This window comes from Melospiza georgiana, chromosome 21 (genome assembly GCF_028018845.1).
Source record: "Melospiza georgiana isolate bMelGeo1 chromosome 21, bMelGeo1.pri, whole genome shotgun sequence".
Classification (NCBI taxonomy): domain Eukaryota; kingdom Metazoa; phylum Chordata; class Aves; order Passeriformes; family Passerellidae; genus Melospiza; species Melospiza georgiana.
In genome coordinates this window covers 4392812-4413166 of record NC_080450.1, presented here as the reverse complement: position 1 = coordinate 4413166, position 20355 = coordinate 4392812, and the positions used below count along the sequence as shown (strand labels likewise).

Here is a 20355-nt window from a genome sequence, read left to right as displayed (position 1 = left end):
CCCAGCTCCCTCAGTGCTTCCTCACAGGGTTTTTGTGTTCCCAGCCCCTCTCCAGCCTCATTGCCCTCCTCTGGATGTGTTTGAGCATCTCAACATCCTCCCCAAACTGAGGGGCCAGGACTGGACACAGCACTCGAGGTGTGCCCTCACCAGAGAAAGGGAAAAATTACTTCCCTTTTCCTGCTGGCCACTGTTCCTGATCCAGGCCAGGGGCTGTTGGCCTTTTTGGCCATCTGGGCACACTGCTGGCTCATGTGCATGCTCACTGTATAAAGCACTCAAAGGAAGTGATGTTGGGCGGTTTGTTACAAGGGAAATCTGCTCCTAGCCAGTTCTTTTGGACTATTAAATTCAATCTGGAGAATCATTGTAAGCAATGTTGCACAGACAACATGAACTTGTACCTCCATCAGTTTTCCCTGCAGCCTTTTAACACTCCCTCAGGATAAGCTGCAGAGGGTTGTGTGCCACAGGGCTCTGAGTCACTGCTCAGTAACAGATACAGGTGCAGGAAGGACCATGGAGGCATTTGGGGCTGCAGGGCTGTGACAGGAGCAAAAGTTCAGGGATCAGCTCTGTCATGTGCTGGAGGGTGGAGGAGTTTCTGGGAGATGGGCACGGTGCCACAGGTTTACAGCGGGTTGGGATGTGGCGACCAGGACTTTGTAACTCTGTCAGAGGAAAGGCAAACACCTGGCAGGGGGTGGCTGACACTGACTGCAAGGGAATGCACTTACAGAGCTGTGCTGTGCACGAGATGGGACACAAGAGCAGCTCTTAATGTCTGCATTTTTTATTTTTCCATAGGTGAACGAACACCCTGGGCTTATCCAGACTAAGCCATCTTTCAAAGACTCAGCACCTTCACTGCATTTTCTGTGGCACTCGAGCGGTATCAACTGATATAGACAAAGGTAGGCAAATAAAAAGGGTAAATATAAACCCTCACAATGGCAGCTTCTGCTTCTGGAGCATAGCACAGGATGTTTACAGCTCAGATGAGCAATTTAAGTTCCACGTTGTCAAAGAGGGCTTGAAATTCTGGCTTGGAGGAAGCCCAACCACTGCTGTTGTCTATAGGACAATGGAGTTGCTTCATGCAAACTTGGTAACAATGGGTAAATAAAACTCAAGATTTTACCTTCAAAACACCCTCTCTCAGGGGTGTATTTGTTTTCAAGCATCTGTTTGCATAGCCAGAGTGATTCTGCATCCATTTAATTAATGCCAAAAATACACAGTAGGCAATGGAACAAGAGGTACTGTGAAACACTTGCATTTAGCTTTTGCAAATTCCTAAGAATTAACAAGTAACAATTTCCCTAGCAAAACAATCCTTCCATTAATCCCCACTGTCCGAGCATGACTATGTTCCTGTCTGGCATCTTCTTTTCATCCAGACTGCAAGAACAGCCACACAAATCTAACTGAACTTTTCTCTAAAAAAACAAATCCTAGCATGAAATAATGGTATCTGAAGTGAACAATAATGGTATCTGAAGTAAACCACAAATTCCTTTTACTTGTATAAAACAATTCCTTCACAAACAAGACATTTTAGTAGGGCTGATGCAAAAATGCACAGTACTTTAATGGATTCGTGCACTAGGTCAGAGTACATGACAGCTAAACCTTAATGTACAAATTTTCAGGTGTTTGTTTGTATCTAGGGTTTGTTTCCTCCCATGTCTTCTCTGTAGGAGTCAAGTACCTAGCACAGGGATTATCTGGAAGTGTAAGACTTGCCAAGGCTCCAGAGGTACAAGGTGCCCCCTCAATGCTAATAATTATTAGAGCTGTCAGTGCAGTGCCTTGCCAGCACCTGCTGACCCACTCTGCTGCTGGAAAGGGAAGAAAGGCAGCACAGAAACTTCAGTACTTTAAGAGGGTTTGCTCTGAAACCAACAACAAAGGCTTTCAGAGCCTACATGGATTAACACAGTGGGACACAATTGTGCCAGGGGTTCATGTCAGATTCCACTGGTCCTAAGCAAAGTTGACACTTACCAGTACTATTTATCTGCCTCAAAATTACAGAAGCTTGAAATCCACAGGCTTTTCTGGATGTGTTTAGGTACACTCTTTAAGTAACTGCAAAGTCACAGCATTTGTATCCTGTGGCAGCAGCAACAATATTTATAATAATTTTCTAAATGAAAGTGACCTCTGGCAGTTATACAGCTCTAGCCAAACCCAGACATTTGAACAGTTACTCACAGTACAGGGTTGTGTTTTATCTTTTAATCAAACCATTCCAGTTCTGCAGCTTGCTACAGTAGGATATAAATATTCAAACCCAACAGAACTATATTAGACTTCCTATAATAAACAAAGTTTTCATGTATTACATAAAAACATAGCCTCAAGGAAAAAACTGTTTTTCTTTTGGCCTACTTCTTCTTAAGACAGTAGCATCAACCAGTGCACCTGCCACCCTCAGAACCTGAAGGCAGGATTTCACAGAACAGATCTGTACAATTGTTCACATATTTTCACATCCTAGATGTTCCATTTTCAAGGCTGGATCCATTAACTGGAGGCTCCACAATCAGTCTTGGCTCTATCAGTGCATCCCAGCTTTCAGTTATCTGAAAACAAACCACAGGCAGCACTTGGCAGGTGCCAGCAGCACCAGCAGGTGCAGTTTCTGTGCTGTTATGCTTCTGCCTAGACCTGAACAGCAGCACCACTGAACTGAGATCACAGCTCCTCCTGTGAGTCACTGATCCCACTGGTGAACCTCAACCTGCCTGATGCCCTGGGTGAGGAAAGGTGCTGCTCAGAACAAGAGTGATGAAAGGAAAAGCTGGTAAGAAAGGATCTCTGTGAGACATGATGTTTTTTATTAGCCAAAACAAGAACTCTGATGAGTGGCTGTGACTCCAGGTAACTGAGTACCACACAAGAACTGATTATTATGATGTAAACATGCACGTTCTTGCTAGAAAGAAACAATTGGTTTTGCTTCCATTGGTTCAAATCAGATGCATGGTTACAAAGGGAATGTCCCTGAGGTGAGGAGAGGCAGGAAGCAGGGCAGCTGGCAGCCCTGCAGAGCTGGGGGCAGCACCCAGAGCAGGCCCCACGTACCTTGGTGTCCTGGGGCACGGCGTACTCGATCAGCTCCTCTCCGTCCGCAGACTGGTACACCAGGTCAAACTTCCCTGGCTCCTTAGCAACTGAAAACCAAACAAACAGCTCAACCACCTACAAACCAAAGAAACTTTAAATGTTTACCACAAAAGCCGATGAAAATCAGTTTGGTTTTGGGGTTTTTTTTGTGCTCAGTGTCTGGGTTCATAATTGTAACCAAAAATCTCGAGGGGAAATTGAGTACTACACACCAAAATTAAGGTAATTATCTGACTAGTCACATGAGAAAGTCAACAATATGTTGCTGAAATTTGACAAAAATGCTCAGATGACAATTCATTAATTCTGGCTTACATGGCAACTGCAGGATGCAGAGTTTGAGAAACATTAATCATTGCAGGTCTCAGGAACTGCACCTGCAGGGGCTCACTTCCACACCCACTGAAGACACACATTATGATCTCACACTTTCTCTAAAATAATAATATATTTTCTTCCTTTCTGAAATAATTTCTTTCAGAAAATGAAACCATACTAGAAGTGAGTTACTGACCACTCAAACTGACTGAAAAAAATTATTTTGTAAATACCCATGAGCATCTTTCAGCCCAACTAGCAAGGGTTAGAACTTCTCAATGTAAATAGACATTTTGGGGAAGGAATGAGGAGGGGAGGGGTGTGTTGAGAATGATCCCAAGGAAATTTGGAATACTCCTGAAAGACAAAGTGTTCCTTGGACTTCTGGTTTTCCAGGTGACAGCACATGACATCAAGCCCTTGGTGTCCCCAGGTACCTACATTGTCCTGCTGATGTTGAAAGGATCTCCAGTTCAATCTGCTTTTTTTCATCATTCCAACTGATTATTTTTGCCTCCTTCACAAAGCAACAAGAAAAGAATCAGGTAAGACACACTTCAGCACTGGATAACTATTCCATATTTACAACCAGTGCACTCCTTGATTGCTGCCAGAGGAAATAAGTATATTTAGCTATCAAATTTTCTACTCTCCATGTATAAAATCTGCAAAGAATTAATGCTCAGCAATCTGTAACTACTGGCATCAACAAAACAAAGTTACTCATTGTCACTGACTTTGCAGTTTAAATCAGTAGTTACCCAAAAACCAAATTATTTGAAGTAGCAACAAAATTTTACTTGCAACAGTTTTAAGAACTTGCCCTAATTTCAAATAACACTAGACTCAAATACAGCTACATTTTTCTACTTGAGGGTCTGCATTTTTTGTCATCTCTAAAATATTAATAATCCTTCTAGTTGGTGGTTGTTTGTTTGGTTTTTTTAATCACTTTTAAAATTTTCAATTCGTTTTGGCTTCTAGAGTTTTGATTTTTACTGCTGCACCAGGAATAGCCTGTGGAGTGAACTGAAAAAGAAGAACACTGCACAGCATCAAAATATTTAAGCCATACCTCACCTATCATAGTTCTGTGAAGGAAGGGAGGAAAGAAAACCAGTACCTTATAGTCTGAAATTTCAGGACTGTAATTTTCAGTTAGTTCCAGGCGCTGTTGAAAGAAATACAAGTAACAAATTGTAACTTTTCCCAATCTTTGATGATTCCACCTACATCCAGACAGTTTCCTCAGCAACAGAAAAGTGCAAGAGCCCGGTCTCCTACTCCTGGAACCCAGTGCCAGTCATGGTCCCAGATACACATCCAGGACTTGCTGCTCCAAAGGATTTAGGTTCAGGTCAGGCTGTGTGAGGAGATCAGGGAGATGGATCCCACTCTCCTCAGCTGCAGGGATTTAATTTTCATTTACTTTTTTATTTTGCAACGCAGTGTAATTATTTGTATGGTAAGATTTGCAGTAACATTTACATGGAAAATTACACTGCAATGACAGCAGAGACAGCCTTTCTTGTGTTCTACAAATACAGAAAGTCTAAAGAAATGCACTTAACTTTTGTATTTGCTCCAAACTTTGTAAAAAATCAAAGCCAGGCTTTACAACAAGTGAATTTTTTAGAGAAACTGTTATGTCAGAAACTTAAGAGTGGCCCAAATGAAGCAATTTAAACCTACTAACATTCAGCATTTCCAGAGTTTACCTTAAAGGCAATTCTTTCTCCCACTTGGGGTGGAGCAGCTAGAAGAGGTAAAACACTATAGTCTCTCTTGGGAAACTCCACGGGATTCTGTGAAACAAAGAGCAACCCACTGATTAAATTATTTCATCAATGAAAACAGAGGACAATGTTCATGCTGTATGGATTGCAAGGATCACTGAGAAGAGCAAGGTACATGCTTTGTCTTTAGATATAGAATACAATCACTTTATTGTAGTTTCACGAACACATCCTCAGGCTGACAAACAGAATTACAGTAAGTAAAAAATCAGCCTTTATTCCACCAATCTATTTCTGCTGTTATGAATTACTCTCATCCTGCAGGTTCTTTGTACAGTTCACGCTGCCAGAGGAAGGTGACCCCTGCCTGTGTCAGCACTCACCTGGACAAGGACAGAAGTGTTTGTCGCAGCTTCATTTAACTGCCTCTGTTTGTGGCCTTCACTGCTGTAGTTATAGAAGCAGCCAGGGTTTGCTCCTCTCCCATGGCCCCTCATCATCCCACGAAACCCACGGCCCCTGGGGCCTCTCCAGCAGGGATCCTCTCCCGTTCCACGCCCCCTTCCACGGCTCGGGCTGCCAAAGGATCCTTGCACACTGGCTGGCAACTGTCTAGTGCAGTTCCTTACTATGGAATTACCCAGTCCAGCACCTGCTGCAGACTTTTTAATGACCAGTGTCTCTGAATCTGAACTATCAGAGTCTGAAGAGGAGCTCTGTGCTTTGGGAGCCTTGGTGCTGGCTTTTACAGCCACCACATGGTTTGGCACTGATTTTTCCTTTGCAGTGCTGTCTTGTGCTGGTGTCACCTTCTCATCCTCTGTACTCGAGTCAGAATCTGAACTAGAAGACTGAGGTTTTTTAGCATTTTTACTAATTGCAGTCTTAGTCTTTTCAGTGTTAGACTTTACAGTCACTTTATTAGTTTTCACATCAGAATCTGAAGCAGCTTGGGATTTGTCTTTGGGAAGTGTCACCACTACAGGTTTATGGGAAGATTTATTTTCCTTCACATTTAATTCACTGCTGTCACTGTCAGACGATGTGCTGGAGGTATCTGAAGGTCCCACCCTCTTTTTCCTGGACTGTGTTGTGATCTTTTTGGTGCTATTTTTACCAGAATTTAGAGAAAAGTTCTCATTTGCCTGTTCTAAAGCCATCTTTGCAGCAGCAACCTTTGTCTGCTTCTCATCCTTCTTTTTTGTTGCCAACTCCTTCTCCCTCTCTGTTTTTTTCATCTTTTTAGAATGGGAAGTAGAGCTCTCTTCCTTACCTTCTGCGAGTTTATTTCTTCCCCTAACTTCTTCCTTTCTTTTTCTTTTCGTGTACCTTTTCTGAGAGTCCCAAGTATCTACAGAGGTCTCTTCCCTACAAGAGGAATACTCAAGGTTGTGCTTCTCCTTTTTCTTTTTCCTTTTATGCTTGCCTTCATTCCTAGACAATTCTTCCTCATCCTCCTTGTGTCTGTGCCTTTTTTTGTCTTCTTTTGTTGTGTAAATAAAGCCATCATCTATCTCTTCATAATCATCTGCAACTATCTCTTCCAATTTTACTCTGTTAAAAAAAAAAACAAACAAACAAAAACCACCGTTCAGTGCAATGAAGAATGAAGGAATGAAGCTGCTTAGGCAGCTCAGGCAAGTTCCCCTAGAGTGAAGATGCTCCAGCTCTTCCCTGGACAGCCCAGAACCCTCCCCTGCAGGCACAGGCTCCCCTTCCATCTTCGGGAACATTTCCAACTGCTCGGCTCCCTCCATCCTGTTGGGCATGCTGGGTGTCTCAGGCGCTGGCAGCCAGTGCCCGTGGGCACCTGGCTCCTCCAGGGAAGGAAGAGCTCAGAGCCCGGGGAAGCCCCATCCCACCAAAACCACATGGAGATTCACAGAATCCCAGAACGGGTCAGGAAGGGACCACAGTGGGGTCATCCGGTCCCACCTCGCTGCCTAAGCAGGGTCATCCCAGAGCTGTGTCCGGAGGGCTCTGGAATATCCCCAGGGAGGGAAACTCCACATCCTCTCTGTCCCAGTGTGCGGGCCCTGCACCTCATGGTCAGGTGGAACTTCTGGGCATCAGTTCCTGCCCGCTGCCCTTTGTCCCACGGCTCGGCACCGCCTTTAGCTACTGATGGACACTGACAGTGTGCGTGTGCGGGACTGACCCCCGAGCCCGCTGTCCCGGTCCTGCTGTCCTCATCCCCATCCCGCTGTCCCGGTCCCAGTGTCCCCCTGTCCCGGTGTCCCGGTCCCCACCCCACTGTCCCGGTTCCCATCCCGCTGTCCCGGTCCCGCTGTCCCAGTCCCCATCCCGCTGTCCCAGTCCCCATCCCGCTGTCCCTGTCCCTGTCCCGCTGTCCCGCTGTCCCGGTCCGTACCGCAGCGAGTCGTTGTCCCGCACGAGGCGCGCGCTCTCGGCGGGCGGCAGCAGCGCCCCCTCGAGGAAGAGGCTGAGGCGGGCGCGGCGGCTGAAGCCGAAGCGGTGGCGGATGAGGCTGAGCAGGTCGGTGACGAGCCGCGCCTGGCCCGGCTCCAGCAGCAGCCAGCACAGCGCGCAGCCCGGGCTGGCCGGCGGAGGGTGGTCGAACACCAGCCGCAGCCGCACCGGGCCGCCGCCGCCGCCGCTGGCCGCCATCATGGAGGAGGAGGAGGAAGGGGCGGAGGAGGCGGGCACGGGGGGCGGCGCCTCAGGGCGGGCCGGGCTGGCCGGTCCCGTGACCGCGGGAGCTGAGGGAGGGATGGGGCCGCTCCGGGCTGTGGCCGCGCTCTCCGTGCTGCTGCTGGCGGCAGGTACGGGCCGGGCCGGGCGGGACGGGACGGAACGGGACCGGGAGCGGGGCCTCCGGGCACGGGGCCTCGGGCAAAGCGCTCCTGTGTCCCGCAGCCGGGAAGGGCAGGGCCCGGGCTGAGCCGCGCGAAATTCCGCTTGCTGGGGTGGCGGTCGGGAAGGACGGAGAGGGCAGCAGCAGTCCCGGGGGAGCAGCGAAGCCTGGCCACCATGGCTTGGAAAAGCCTTATTGCTCCCGCTCCAGTGCGCTGCTGCCTTCTGCCCTGATCCGTGAGATGAAGGGACGGAGTGTCAAAGGTCTGTTCCGTGTCCGAGACTGACTGCGTTAAGTGACCAGACTTTACTGAGTTGAATTATATTTTAGATTCCTTTAGAAGTGAGCCTGCCTGTATCTGCTCTCCCTGGGGGCTGCGGAGCGGAGCGGTCCCCGCAGACCCCCGGCTCGCAGGGCTGGGATGAGTGCGGGCGCTCGGGTCATGGCACCAATAACTCAATGGCTGCGGGTTCGATCCCCGCCCGGGCCGGCCACTAAATGATTGGACTCGGTCTTTTTAGCTCCATTTCAACTCAGAATATTCTGTGATCCTTGTCGACATTGCAGCTGGTTATGGGAGTTAGTTCACTGGGGCTGGGCTTTCAGTCCAGGCCTTGAAAACACTTCAAGAAAAAATTATTCCAGCGATTGGGCTGTTATTCCGGCGGCAGCTCTAAGGCCAGGCTCGGATAAGGCAGCGCTTAATTACACACTTTATTCATTGACAATAACTCAGCCGTGGGTGGGGGTGTGGGTATAGGCAGGTTTCTTATAGTTATTTCTTTTCATAGTAGTAGCACTTCTAATTATCACACCCAAGATTGAAATGTAATGTTTTGGAGCAATTCTGGTGGAAAGTCCGAAGCTGAGCCTTGTTACCTAGCTGATTGTTATTGTTATTCCCCTCAAGGTGTAGTTCTGAGGCAGCCCCAAGAGCCCAAAGAGGTGTGGGGATATGTGGAGGTCCGGAGCAAGGCCCACATGTTCTGGTGGCTCTACTATGCAAACAACCCAACCAAAGACTTCACAGAGTTACCTCTTGTCTTGTGGCTTCAGGTAAGGTTTGGTGAGAGACACCTAAGCAATAATTCTTTCCATCTTTGCCTCGTTCAATCTGATATCTGATATTGTACAGTTCTACAGAAACAGAATTCAAAACTTCCTGGTTCTAAATGCTTCGCCTTGTGAATGAAGAGTTGGGGTTGGGAAAAATAAGGGTGATTTTATTCTGCAGTTATGGGGTGTCCTCAAGTGCCCACCTTCCATCAAGTTGGATTGCAATAACAGAGGTTGTTCTTATCTTTCATACAACAGTAGTGATTTTTGTGCATTGTAATTTCACAGCTCCTTTTCTGGAGAGTTTGAAATCTAAGCAATGCTCAGAGAGAGAGAGTAAATAAAATAATCAGAGATTGAGGATGATTTCTAAATGGAAACAATCCCAGTTTGATAAAAGTGATGGCGTGTTCTCCACAGTACATTTCAGAAGTTAATGCTGAATATAATCTCTTGAGGACTTGTTCTTATTCTTTCTGGGCTATTTAATCAGTGTGAAACCCACAAGCTGTACATGCTGGTTAAATTAATGACTTGCTCTGCTCTCCAGTTAGAGATAGTTAACTTTTGCACTCCATATTTGGGGAGTAAGGTCTTCAAACTGTGCTCACATAGCAGGCAGCTCACCAGAAGCTCTCACAAGTGGGTGACTGCTTCTCTGTTGAATTCTTGCTTTCAGAAATGGTGTGTGTGTGCATAGCCCAAGACCACGAGAAACAGAGCCTGCTCTGCAAATTAACATGTAGTGCAAAAGCCATTTCTAAAATTTACAATCTGTCATTCTACTTACTGGCTGCCTTGTATTTTTCTTCCATCTGTCATATCTATGCCATGCTGCCTTTTAACATCTGTGTCATTTGATGTTTCCCTGCAGGGAGGTCCAGGATCTTCAGGCTGTGGGTATGGGAACTTTGAAGAGATTGGTCCATTAGACAAAGAAATGAAACCAAGAAATACAACCTGGGTACAGTAGAGTTCAGCTTCTAACTACTAATTACAAATGTTTGTTTGCTTGTGTAAGCAGATGATCACTACACACACAAAAAAAAAAAAAAAAACAGAACAATTTTTCATTTAAAGTTCAGTAGAACTATAATTTTTCAAGTTAAAATATTGTAGCCTTGTTTAGAAATGAGGGGTAGACATTAATTTAATTTAATTTAATTTAATTTAATTTAATGAAGTATGTCTCTTCCATGGAACTGTGAAATGCAGATGCCTGGGAACCAGAGAGGAAGGAAGTTGTAGAAAGTGTTCTTTCAATTCACAGCTTCATTGTGTGCAGTCCCAGAGCTTTTTCTGGGTGGCTGGCAGTGTAAAACCTATGGCTTATAATTACAGGTCCAGTATGGCCTTCAAGGGAAAACAAATTACAGCTGCCTGTGAAGGTGGAAGTTTAATTAGAGCAATGTATTTGTGGTCTGAGTTAGCAATAGTCTGAAGTACTCTGGAGTTCCCCTAGGTGACCTGGATCACTGGGAGTTTTTGGGTGTATTTCTTGTTACAGATGGGGCAAATTGAAGGACTTTCTGTTGCACCTAATTTTTCTGCAGGTTTTTTCAGGTCCAGGGATTTTTTGGCTCAGTTAATCATTTTGCCATCAAAACTAAGTTATTTTGCTGGTGCTGAACTGAGGTTTTATACAAACCTTCTTTCTGCTTCTACAGTTGCAGGCAGCCAGTGTCTTGTTTGTGGATAATCCTGTGGGCACTGGATTCAGTTATGTGGATGATTGTAGCTTGTTTGCCCAAAACCTTACCACAGTAGTTTCTGATATGATGGTTTTTCTTGGAGAATTCTTCAAGTGTAGACCTGAATTCCAGGTAAGTGAATTGAATTCTTGCTTACTTTTGTATTATTCTCTGCTTTTCAATAGAATTCAAAAAGAATTAGAGAACAGACTTCCAGATGAGCAGTGTTTTGCTGCTAGGTAGTGTGTGGTGCAGGTATAACCACTGTCTCTTATTTTCCACATTTCAGAGTTGTATCTTGATTTTGGGGTTAGTTAGAAAAGCATTGGGGTGGATCATTGTCTGTTGAGTGGTCTGAGCAGCATATACAGATCACAGCTGCTTACAGTTCTAAAATGCTTCAGAACCAACCCCAGCAAATCACCAGGATGTTATGGAAACCTAATGTACAGCTTAAAATAAGAAAAACATTAAATGTCTGATGGTGAGAGGTGAACAACCAGTGCCTGGGTCCTGTGGGGTGTGGGAGATAGTTGGAGGCATCTTCTGCCCTCCATGCAATGAGTTCCTTGTGTGGTTTTTCTCTCCCCAGACCATCCCATTCTACATATTTTCTGAATCTTATGGAGGTAAAATGGCTGCTGGGGTTGCTTTAGAGCTGCACAAGGTAAGTACTTGGAGGATACAGTTCACTTTTCACTTTAAAACAGGTTCTACAAGTACTTTTATTTTCTGGATTACGCTGTCCCTATTGCCTAATTCTCAGAGCTACTTACTTTTTTCACTTCATGAAAACTGATTCTAGAGTAATGAATAGCTAAAATTTAATTCTTGGTGTTTTGTTTTGTTTTTCCTCTTACTCATGAAGGCTGTTCAAAAAGGGACCATAAAGTGCAATTTTATGGGTACTGCTCTTGGAGACTCATGGATTTCTCCTTTGGGTATGTTTAAATTCCTCACTCTTTGGATGATTTATTGTTGTTATTTTGTTTTTGTTGGGTGTTGGAATCATTGCATGAGTGCCTGAAGTCAAAAAGGCCATCCCTGCCCTAAGTGAATTGACTCTCCAGTGAGTCTGGTAAATCAGAAATAAATACTGCAGCCTTGCAAGTCTTCTTGTGATTGAAGAGTCTCTCTTTAGAATGTGTCTAGATTAGGAAAAGTCAGAGAGCAGGATTAGCAAGGAGGACACTTGCATCTGGAGGGATGGTAAAATGTCCCTACACATCTCCTCAGCCTCTGAGGTGTTCTGTAAGAGTCCTGTGCTGAAATGTGACCACCAAGTGATTCACAAGGCTGCAAGTGAGATTTGTGTCTGGTGGAGGATAAAAAGCAAATGAAAGGGCTCTTGGTGCTTCAGTGCTTTTGGCAGGGGCAGCCTTCACAGATTCTCTGCAGCACAGAACAACCAAGCAAACTGTTATCTGTCTGCCATCAGCTGATCCTTCAGAATTTACAAGCAAAGTTGTCATAAAACAGATCTGGTTTATAACTCAGTTTTTCTCTTGTGACTTCTCAAACAGATCAGTTTAGATAATCCCCATCCTCTTGTTAGACCTCTGGCAACGTGCTGCAGTGCTGGGGGGGAACATTTTGGTAGAAACATGTTGGTTGCTTGAAATAAATTTCACTGATTAACTCATAGGGGTTAAATGATGTTGCAGGATTTGTAAAGAACTTGCTCTGTGGTACATAACCTTAGGGTTAAACAGAGCTTACTGATTAAATTTTACTGATTAATTCATCTCCATTTATTTTATTGTTGCCCCAGTAAAGGAGAAGTAAGCTACATCTTACATCAATGATTGATTGTCAGTTTGATGTTTGAAATCTGTTCTGTTTGTTTAGACTCTGTGCTGTCCTGGGGGCCCTACCTTTACAGCACTGTAAGTACCTTAAACTCCTGGTCCTCACCTGATCCCTTGTGCTGCCATACAATACAAATGGGTGTTGAATTTTAAGATTACCTCTTGGCCTGAATAAAACCTTGAAAGCATGGAGGCTGTTAGCAATAAATGGATGTGGAGTTGTAATTGAAGCTCTCCTTCTTTGTGTTTGTCTTCCAGTCTCTTCTGGATGATAATGGTCTGGCAGAGGTGACTGCTGTTGCCAAAGAAATAATGGATGCAATAAATAAAAATCAGTATGGGCTGGCTACTGAGCTCTGGGGCAAGGCTGAAGGTGTCATTGAAGAGGTGAGATCTCTGACTAACATTAAGAACTAACTGCTGCCTGGGGAGGCACAGGATTTCAACTTATCCTTTCTATGAGTGCTGAGCTGGCATGAGTTCTTCCACTCTCTGCCCAGTCATTTTTGCCAGGATTTGTTGTATCCCAGTGCTGATACAAAGGAGTGTTTGCTGTGCCCTGCTGGGAGAGTGACAGAGAAAGAGGGCAGGACAGCCCTTGTGGTCTTCCAGAATTGCACTGAGGTTTCAGCAGACAACTCTAGTCTTCCTGATTCCACAGTTTCAATTTAAATAAACTAGATCTCCTGGAAAGCTTTGAATATTGAAAACTGCATCCACCAAGACATGAAGTTAAGCACATGTCTCTATTTGAAGAACTACAATAGGTGGACAGGATGGAAAGGAACCTCAAGGTCTGTTACTGTGGGTCACTGCATCTCATTACTTAAAAAATTCCAGCATAGACTGGTAAAGTTTTGCTTTGGTTTCTCCTGTTAAAAGGTTGCTCCAAAATCTCATTCTTTGTCACATCTCATTCTTTAGTACATGTAAGGCTCTGGCTTCCTTGGACAGAAAGGTTAATCTGGGGCCACTTTCTCGTTTTTTTTTGTTTTTTTTTCTTTTCTGTGATTCATAACTGACAGTGCCTTGCACATAGTTGGTTTCACTTCTTGCAGTTCAGAATGAACTTTTGGTTCCTGTTTTACTTTTCAAATCCACTTGTCTTCCCCTCTCAGTTGTGATGGTGCTGGCAGGTGAAGGCACTGCAGTTCTTGTGCAGTTGTTGTGAGCTGATTTCTGACCTAAGCACCAGAACTTTAAAAACTCAAAAATCAGGTGAAGCAGGGCTTCAAGAATCTGGAGTAACTTCTGTAATGGCAGCACTGCTCACGTTTGTCCTTGGGTGCAGGCAGCCTCTGTCAGCTGCATCAGAGCTGCCAGTCTGCAGTGCCTGGGCACATGCAGCTGTCACAGCTCCAGAACAGGGGGGCTCATACCCAGCACCACGTGTTCCAGGAAGCATTTTGGATTTTGGAGGATTGTAGGTTGGAAGGATGTTGAGCAAGAGCAGCACCAGACCAGACCTGGCAGAAGGGGCTGTCTAAGAGCATCACCTGGCACTGCAGCTCTGTGCCATGAGTAATGCAGGGCAAGACTTCCTGTAGCTTCACATCTGCTTCAGAGGGTAAATAGCATCTCTGGCACAACCCATGTGTGAACAACACAGGCTTGAGGAATCTCCTTCCCACTTCTCAAAGCAAATGTAGAACTGAAGTTTTTCCACAAGTATCTTCCTGGTGTGCAGGTAAAGTGACAGGTCACAGGATCCTTTATTTAGGATTTACTTCTTTTTTTTTTTTCTTTTCAGGAAAGGCTGTTCTACGTCTCTGAGAGATGTTTTTATTAGTGTTACTGAAATTATCTTGTGTTTTCAGAACACAGACAATGTGAACTTTTATAACATCTTGACAAAGGAGGTTCCAGAAGTGAAATCAGATGAACAAGAAAATCTCCATCTCAGTAAGTTGTATTTAAATACTTGAACTTCTGAGGCCTTGTGTTTCCATCCACATACCTTCAGCTTGGACAGTGGGAAGTCTCAGTTAGCACATCCTTAAAATGGATGTTGATATTCTCTCGAGCAGAACTTGTTTGCCGTTGCATAAGTAGGGACAGATAGGAATGTGGAACAGCCCTATGGATGACACCTCCACCTCTACATCCTGCACACAAATTACAGCAAGGAAGCAGGCAATATAATTGCAACATTATTTCATGACCTTTTAAGTTACTTCCTCTTACTGTCTTTCATTTCTGTCTTTAAGACAGGAAACCAGAGTGTCTCATCAGTAGAAACAGGCTGATTAAATTCCTGCTCTGTGATTTTTGTGCATCAGTGTGAAAAACACACGTGTGGAACTTCTTTCAAACTCTTTCTGTTGGCTTCATAAGGGAAGGTGAAATGAACTCCTGAAAGTAAAACATTGCAGCTCAAAAATAACTGGTCTGTTGAGAAGAGCCAAGTGGTTAAAGCAGAAACTGATGCCCAGAAAAAGTGCAGTGTTAGCTAAAAGCAGGAATGGATGGGCTCTTCCTGTCCTAAGTAAGGGTTGACTTCAGTGGTTTCTAGTAAAAGTAAGCAAATCTTTCTCCGTGGTGCTGCAATTTCATTAGGAAAGGGTTTGTTGGCCATGACTGACACTGCAGATTGTTGTCTGTGCAGGATGGTGTGCTAAGTGTGCCACTGATCAAAGCCTGTTCCCTTTGTGCAGTGCGGCTTTACCAGCGCCATGTCAGGAAAATGCACCAGAGCAGCCTGGATGAGCTGATGAATGGGCCCATCAGAAAGAAGCTGATGATCATTCCTGACTGTGTGAAGTGGGGAGGTACTTTCCTGTCTGCTCACTTGATGAGTTCATCACCACTGTTACACAATATTGTATCCTGTAGGAGAATACTCTGGCACTGGGCACGTTCAGTTGTCATTGTCCATGGGGCTAAGGAGGGGATTTGTTCTCAGAAATGAAGATGTCCTGGGCCAGGCCTGTGGGAGCAGATGTGGTTCTGATTCTGCTGCTCATATCTATCTTTAGCCAAGTAACTAAAAATACAGGGGGAAGGAGGAAGATCCTCTGTATTTCAGACTGGTTTCTGTCTCTCATGCAGTCTTGCTGAAACTCCTGTCAGTTTTTCTGTGCCAGAAGTCTGGTATCTTATAATGATGGATCTTATGGAGGAGGGGATGCAAAACAGCCTTAAAGGGCTGTGTGTGTAAATAGGAGCCAGAAGCTACAGCACTGTCTGTGAGCTCCAGTGGGAGCACAGCTGCTCCTCCTGTTCCTCAGACTGATAAATCACTGCCACTTTTGGCTAGGATTGTTTTTTGTGCAGCTGTGAACTCCATTTTAAAGCCATTAGCCCATGCTTCTGTCCCAGCTTGGGGATACATCCTTGATCACTAAAATTTGTTTTTCTGGTTCCAACCAGGTCAGTCCAAACAGGTCTTTGACAACATGGCTGAGGACTTCATGAGACCTGTCATCGATATTGTTGATCAGCTTTTGGCAGCCAATGTCAATGTTACAGTCTATAATGGGCAGCTGGACCTCATTGTTGACACCATGGGTGAGGAACCTTTTCCCTGGGGGTGGAAACAGAACATGGGATGAGTAGAATGTGGAGCTGTCAGTATATTGATACCCAGATTTCTCTAATCTCCTGTGCAAACCTCTTATATGACTAGCAGTGTTTAAATACTACAGTCATAAATGAGCAGCACTTAGGATGTTTTGCTTATATCCCTCTGAGAGAGGCAAATCCTTTACCTCCATTATAGTGTTGAGAAATGGATCTGCCACATCAGTAATTGCTTGTTTCAGTGAAGCCAATAATTCACTTAATCCTCCTGGCTAAGCACATAGATGTGTGTGTGTGTATGCTCATTCATAGGCAAAGAATGCTGGTAATTAATGAGGGAGGGTGCAGTGGAAGGGTGATCACACCTGCTCTCAGTGCAGGCTCCTGCACACTTTGGGCTTTGTTTGCTGCTTGCAAGATGCTGGTTTGCTCCAGGGCCAGTTTGGGAGCCAGGCCAAGTGCTGCTGAAATGCCTCACAAGGCTGCTGTGCTCCCTTCTGCTGGTCTGTTCTCACTGAGTTAAAGAATCTGCAGTCACAGACTCCACAAACACCTTCCTATGCTGTGGAAGGCTTTATTCCTTGTATGTCTCTGTCCACTTAGATATTCAAATGCCCTTCATGAACAGCACAGCAATCAATAAATCCAGGAAGCATGGTATTTAGGCTGTCAAAACAGATGAGCAGTTAGTGATGCTCCAGTTTACCACATTTTCATCTAAAATTGAGCTGCAGTTAACATGTAAATTCTTCCAGCAATTCACAGGTAGGCTAAAGCTTTGTCCCCCTTGGAGTCCTAGAATTGATCTTGTTGCTCTCTTGGCCTCCACCTTCTCTAGCAGCACCTGAAACAGAAAGCCTTTTCAGTCTCCTCTCAATGAGTGTCCAGAAACAGAGAAACAGAGCCTCTTCTGATTTCCAGGAGGGGAGCTTGGTATGGCTGATCCCTCTCCATGGCAGGACATTCAAGGTGTTTGAGGTGCAAAGTGAAATATGTTGGAATTTCTAGGGCTGCAGAGCCTCCAAGAAGCACATGTCCAGTTTGTACAATCCTAAATCCATTTCATACACACCTTCACTGTTTACTTATTCCCTTCTCCTCTGCATTGGTTTGTTTCAGTTTGGCCTGAATTTTCCTAGGCATAAGAAAATTGGTTTTAGGATCTGAACACACAGACTCTGTACTAACTCTGCTGTACTGGTATCCAGTTCAGGGGGTGTCCAGCTGAACTGGACTCCCAAGCTGCTGTGGAACCAAGTATTGGTAATTTCCCAGTATTGGTAATCAATGCTGTCTCTTATTCCCAACAGGCCAGGAGGCATGGATCCGGAAACTGAAGTGGCCTGACTTGGAGCAGTTCAGCCAGAAAAGGTGGAAGGCACTGTATGTGTCTCCAGAATCCACTGAGACTGCTGCTTTCCACAAGGCCTATAAGAACTTGGCTTTCTTCTGGATTCTCAAGGCTGGGCACATGGTAAATAATAAAGTCCTTGGGGTGGAATCAGCAAGAAGGCTGAAGATGTGTGGGTAGCTGCTGTCTGCTTCCTCACAGCAGCTGCTTATCCTGTGCTGTTCTCTGTGCTAGGTACCAGCTGACCAAGGAGAGATGGCACTCAAAATGCTCAGGATGGTGACTCAGCAGCAGCACTAGGGAGGGGAGCTCATCTGGTCTGGCTTCCTGTCCACCAGCAGGGTTCTGCAGGAGTGTGAATCTGGATCCTAAGCCAAAGGAGGCACAGTGGCTGTTTGGGCACACAGCCTCCCTCATCTTGCTGATACTGTGCACAAGTGCTTGTGGAAAGGTGTTTTTTTCCGTGAATGAGTTATTGCTTTTGAATTTTTAAGCTGTGATTTGCTGCCTTAACCTTGTCCATAAATAACTCTTCCAGAGGGAAGTCCCCTGCCATAAAGAACAAACCCTGAACCTTTGCCTGGGAAGGATTTTGTGCTCTTGCCCTTCCCTGAATGCTCCCTTGTCTGTTTGCACACCAAGAGTAAAACTGATTTGACTTGATTTGCTTTGTAGTCCTCTGGGAGAGCTGACCTGAGGCTGTGGAATGTTCCTTCCTATGTCCTCAGGCTTCACCTCTCTGGATTCAAGATGAAGCCATGGAAATGCCAGGACAGAGGACCTGCCCTAGAGGAATCACAGTCCATCTCAACTTGCTGAGGTGCCTAATTAGGATCCAGGATTCTTCAGTTTTTCTGTGCTCTGGAGAGAGAAAAACATCCCACAGAGGAGGATTTGTCCCTTTTCATCTGACTATGTGTTTCTTGTTTCCATTCTTCTTAATGCCCACTGCTCAAACTTTGCCTTTATCCTCAACACCTGAAGCACATCCAGCAGGAATTCCTGCTTTTCTGTATCCTGAAGCAGAAGGCCTTTAATACCCTCTTGTACCAAAGAGTCCCAACAGACAGAAGCTTCTTAAAACCTTCTGGGTTTAGCCAGAAGGAAAGGAGCATTATTTGAGCAATAACAGCATAGTTCTGAAATATTATAGGAGTGTTTAAAGAAGGATATACAAAATCTTGATTCATGTCTTTTGGGTATTTTTTTTAAGTCTTGCAGAGACCTATTATTTCAAAACTTCTTTTTTTTTTTAATATAATACATAATCAAGAGGAGACTGGTCAGACATTTGACTTTTGCTATGGAGCATGAAGTAGTTGTTTTTTATTGGTGTCTGATTGGAGGCACAACAGCTCCTTCCAACTGTCAGAAACTCACTTACTCCAGCTACTGAAACTGTCATGAAATACCTGATAGCATTGTCTTAGCAAGAACTGAGGCACTGTCCTGGTTTAGGGCAAATTTGTGAGGAAACTCCAAAAGGGGTCCCTCTAGAAAGCAGATTCAAGCCCTCCCCTCTGCTGGTTTGGGAGAAGATCTCCTTGGAGAAAAGTGGGGAAAGAACTGTTTATTTAACAAGCAAAGTATTCACAAGCATAAAAAAATGAGTAATATTAAACAATAAAACCTCTCTCTGTTCTGAAGGGATGGTAAATTCAGGAAGGCCTTGTTGTGGGGTGTAGCTTGGCTTGCTCTGTCTCTTATCAGTCCCTGTGGTGCTGGAAAAGGGGGTGACCAGGCCCAGGTGGGCCACAGGTGTGAGCTCCCAGGGTTTCCTGGGTTTTCACTCCAGAGCAGGTTTGAACAGTTCCAAGAAAAAACAAAACACACAGTCCAGGGAACTTCACTGCCTCAGCTAGCTAGAAAACAAAACCAGCTAAAAAGGAAATGAGAGCTCTCTCCTGCTGTCTGTCCGTGCTGCAGACAACACAGTTCAGGAAAGAAAAATGCTGAAGCTCTCTGTCTCTGTGTTTTGAAAACAACCACCCCAGACATTTCACTGCTTCTCCTTCTCACCTCACTTCACTCTCAGATCTAGTTTTAAAGGTGCAAAACTTATTTCTGGGCTGAATAGACAAATGGGGATACAATTCAGCATCATAAAGTAACCCTAGGACAGGCCCAAGGCTGTATGAGCAGTCACCCAGCAGCTGCACTATTGGTACCTGATAATTGCTTTCCTTTTTCATGTTCCCTTCTTGTATTATTGAGACCTTTAGCAATGCAGATCCAGATTTGTTTTTTGAAATACTTTTTTCAATAAATAGGTCTAATTCATTTCTCTTCAGCACCACATTGATTTTACTGCTTGAAAAGGACATTATTTTCTGCTTTGGCTTTTAGGTGAACAAGAGGAGGTTGCTACCAGTGTGTAAATTTGCATATCTGCATTCTTTGAATATTTTAAAATAATTTCCTTAGCAAATCAGTATGTTTTTGCCTGGGTAATGTGCTGGTGTGGACTGGGATAGAGTTAATTTTCTTCCTAGCAGATAGTATGGGCTGTGTTTTGGATTTGTGCTGGAGATTGCTGATAACACAGCTGTGTTCTAGTTGTGGCTGAGCAGTTCTGACCAGGCCTTTTCTGCCCTCACCAGACCCCACCAGTGAGGGGCCTTTTGGGAGCACAAGGATGGGAGGGGACACAGCCAGGACAGCTGAGCCCAAGGGATGTCCCAGGCCAGGGGTGTCAGCCTCAGCTGGGGCAGAAGAAGGAAGGGGGGACACTGGGGTGATGCTGTTTGTCTTCCCAAATAACTGCTGTGTGTGATGGAGCCCTGCTTCCCTGGAGAGAGCTGCACACCTGCCTGCCCATGGAATGGTGAATTCAGTGGTGAATGAACTCCTCCTTTTGATTTGCTTGTTGCCTATTAAACTGTCCTGATTTCAGCACATGAGTTTTCTCACTTTTACCCTTCAGTTTCTC

General features: G+C 44.9%; 2 protein-coding genes across 3 annotated transcripts; one reads left to right on the top strand and one right to left on the bottom strand.

Annotated features, from left to right (window-relative positions):
• Positions 1–1202: 1202 nt before the first annotated feature.
• Positions 1203–7817, bottom strand: COIL (coilin). Its single transcript, XM_058038773.1, has 7 exons — positions 7558–7817; positions 5570–6740; positions 5169–5255; positions 4574–4621; positions 3892–3967; positions 3091–3179; positions 1203–2588 (listed from the first exon to the last, which is right to left on the bottom strand). The coding sequence occupies exons 1-7, from the start codon at positions 7815–7817 to the stop codon at positions 2493–2495; spliced, it is 1827 nt and encodes a 608-aa protein (XP_057894756.1). The 3' UTR covers positions 1203–2492.
• On the top strand, positions 3921–19701 carry SCPEP1 (serine carboxypeptidase 1). 2 transcript variants are annotated; one of them, XM_058038776.1, is made up of 13 exons: positions 3921–3995; positions 8912–9057; positions 9932–10021; positions 10725–10880; positions 11341–11415; positions 11617–11689; positions 12597–12634; positions 12815–12943; positions 14374–14458; positions 15211–15324; positions 15926–16063; positions 17386–17549; positions 17661–19701. In XM_058038776.1, exons 2-13 carry the CDS (start codon positions 8983–8985, stop codon positions 17724–17726), a joined length of 1203 nt encoding a protein of 400 aa, XP_057894759.1. In that variant the 5' UTR covers positions 3921–3995; positions 8912–8982; the 3' UTR covers positions 17727–19701. The 2 variants fall into 2 exon arrangements, with proteins under 2 accessions (XP_057894759.1, XP_057894758.1); XM_058038775.1 differs by lacking the exon at positions 3921–3995 and adding an exon at positions 7816–7969.
• Positions 19702–20355: the final 654 nt, after the last annotated feature.

What these genes read in the sequence shown, in the direction of transcription:
- SCPEP1 (XM_058038775.1), top strand. Translation starts at nt 7,816, where the DNA reads ATGGAGGAGGAGGAGGAAGGGGCGGAGGAGGCGGGCACGGGGGGCGGC. An exon ending in TTGCTTTAGAGCTGCACAAG is followed by an intron (nt 11,416 to 11,616) that starts GTAAGTACTTGG and finishes TTACTCATGAAG; the next exon opens with GCTGTTCAAAAAGGGACCAT. An exon ending in CTGAAGGTGTCATTGAAGAG is followed by an intron (nt 12,944 to 14,373) that starts GTGAGATCTCTG and finishes TTGTGTTTTCAG; the next exon opens with AACACAGACAATGTGAACTT.
- COIL (XM_058038773.1), bottom strand. Translation starts at nt 7,817, where the DNA reads ATGATGGCGGCCAGCGGCGGCGGCGGCGGCCCGGTGCGGCTGCGGCTG. An exon ending in ACACTTCTGTCCTTGTCCAG is followed by an intron (nt 5,256 to 5,569) that starts GTGAGTGCTGAC and finishes TTTGTTTCACAG; the next exon opens with AATCCCGTGGAGTTTCCCAA. An exon ending in CTGAAATTTCAGACTATAAG is followed by an intron (nt 3,968 to 4,573) that starts GTACTGGTTTTC and finishes TGCTTTGTGAAG; the next exon opens with GAGGCAAAAATAATCAGTTG.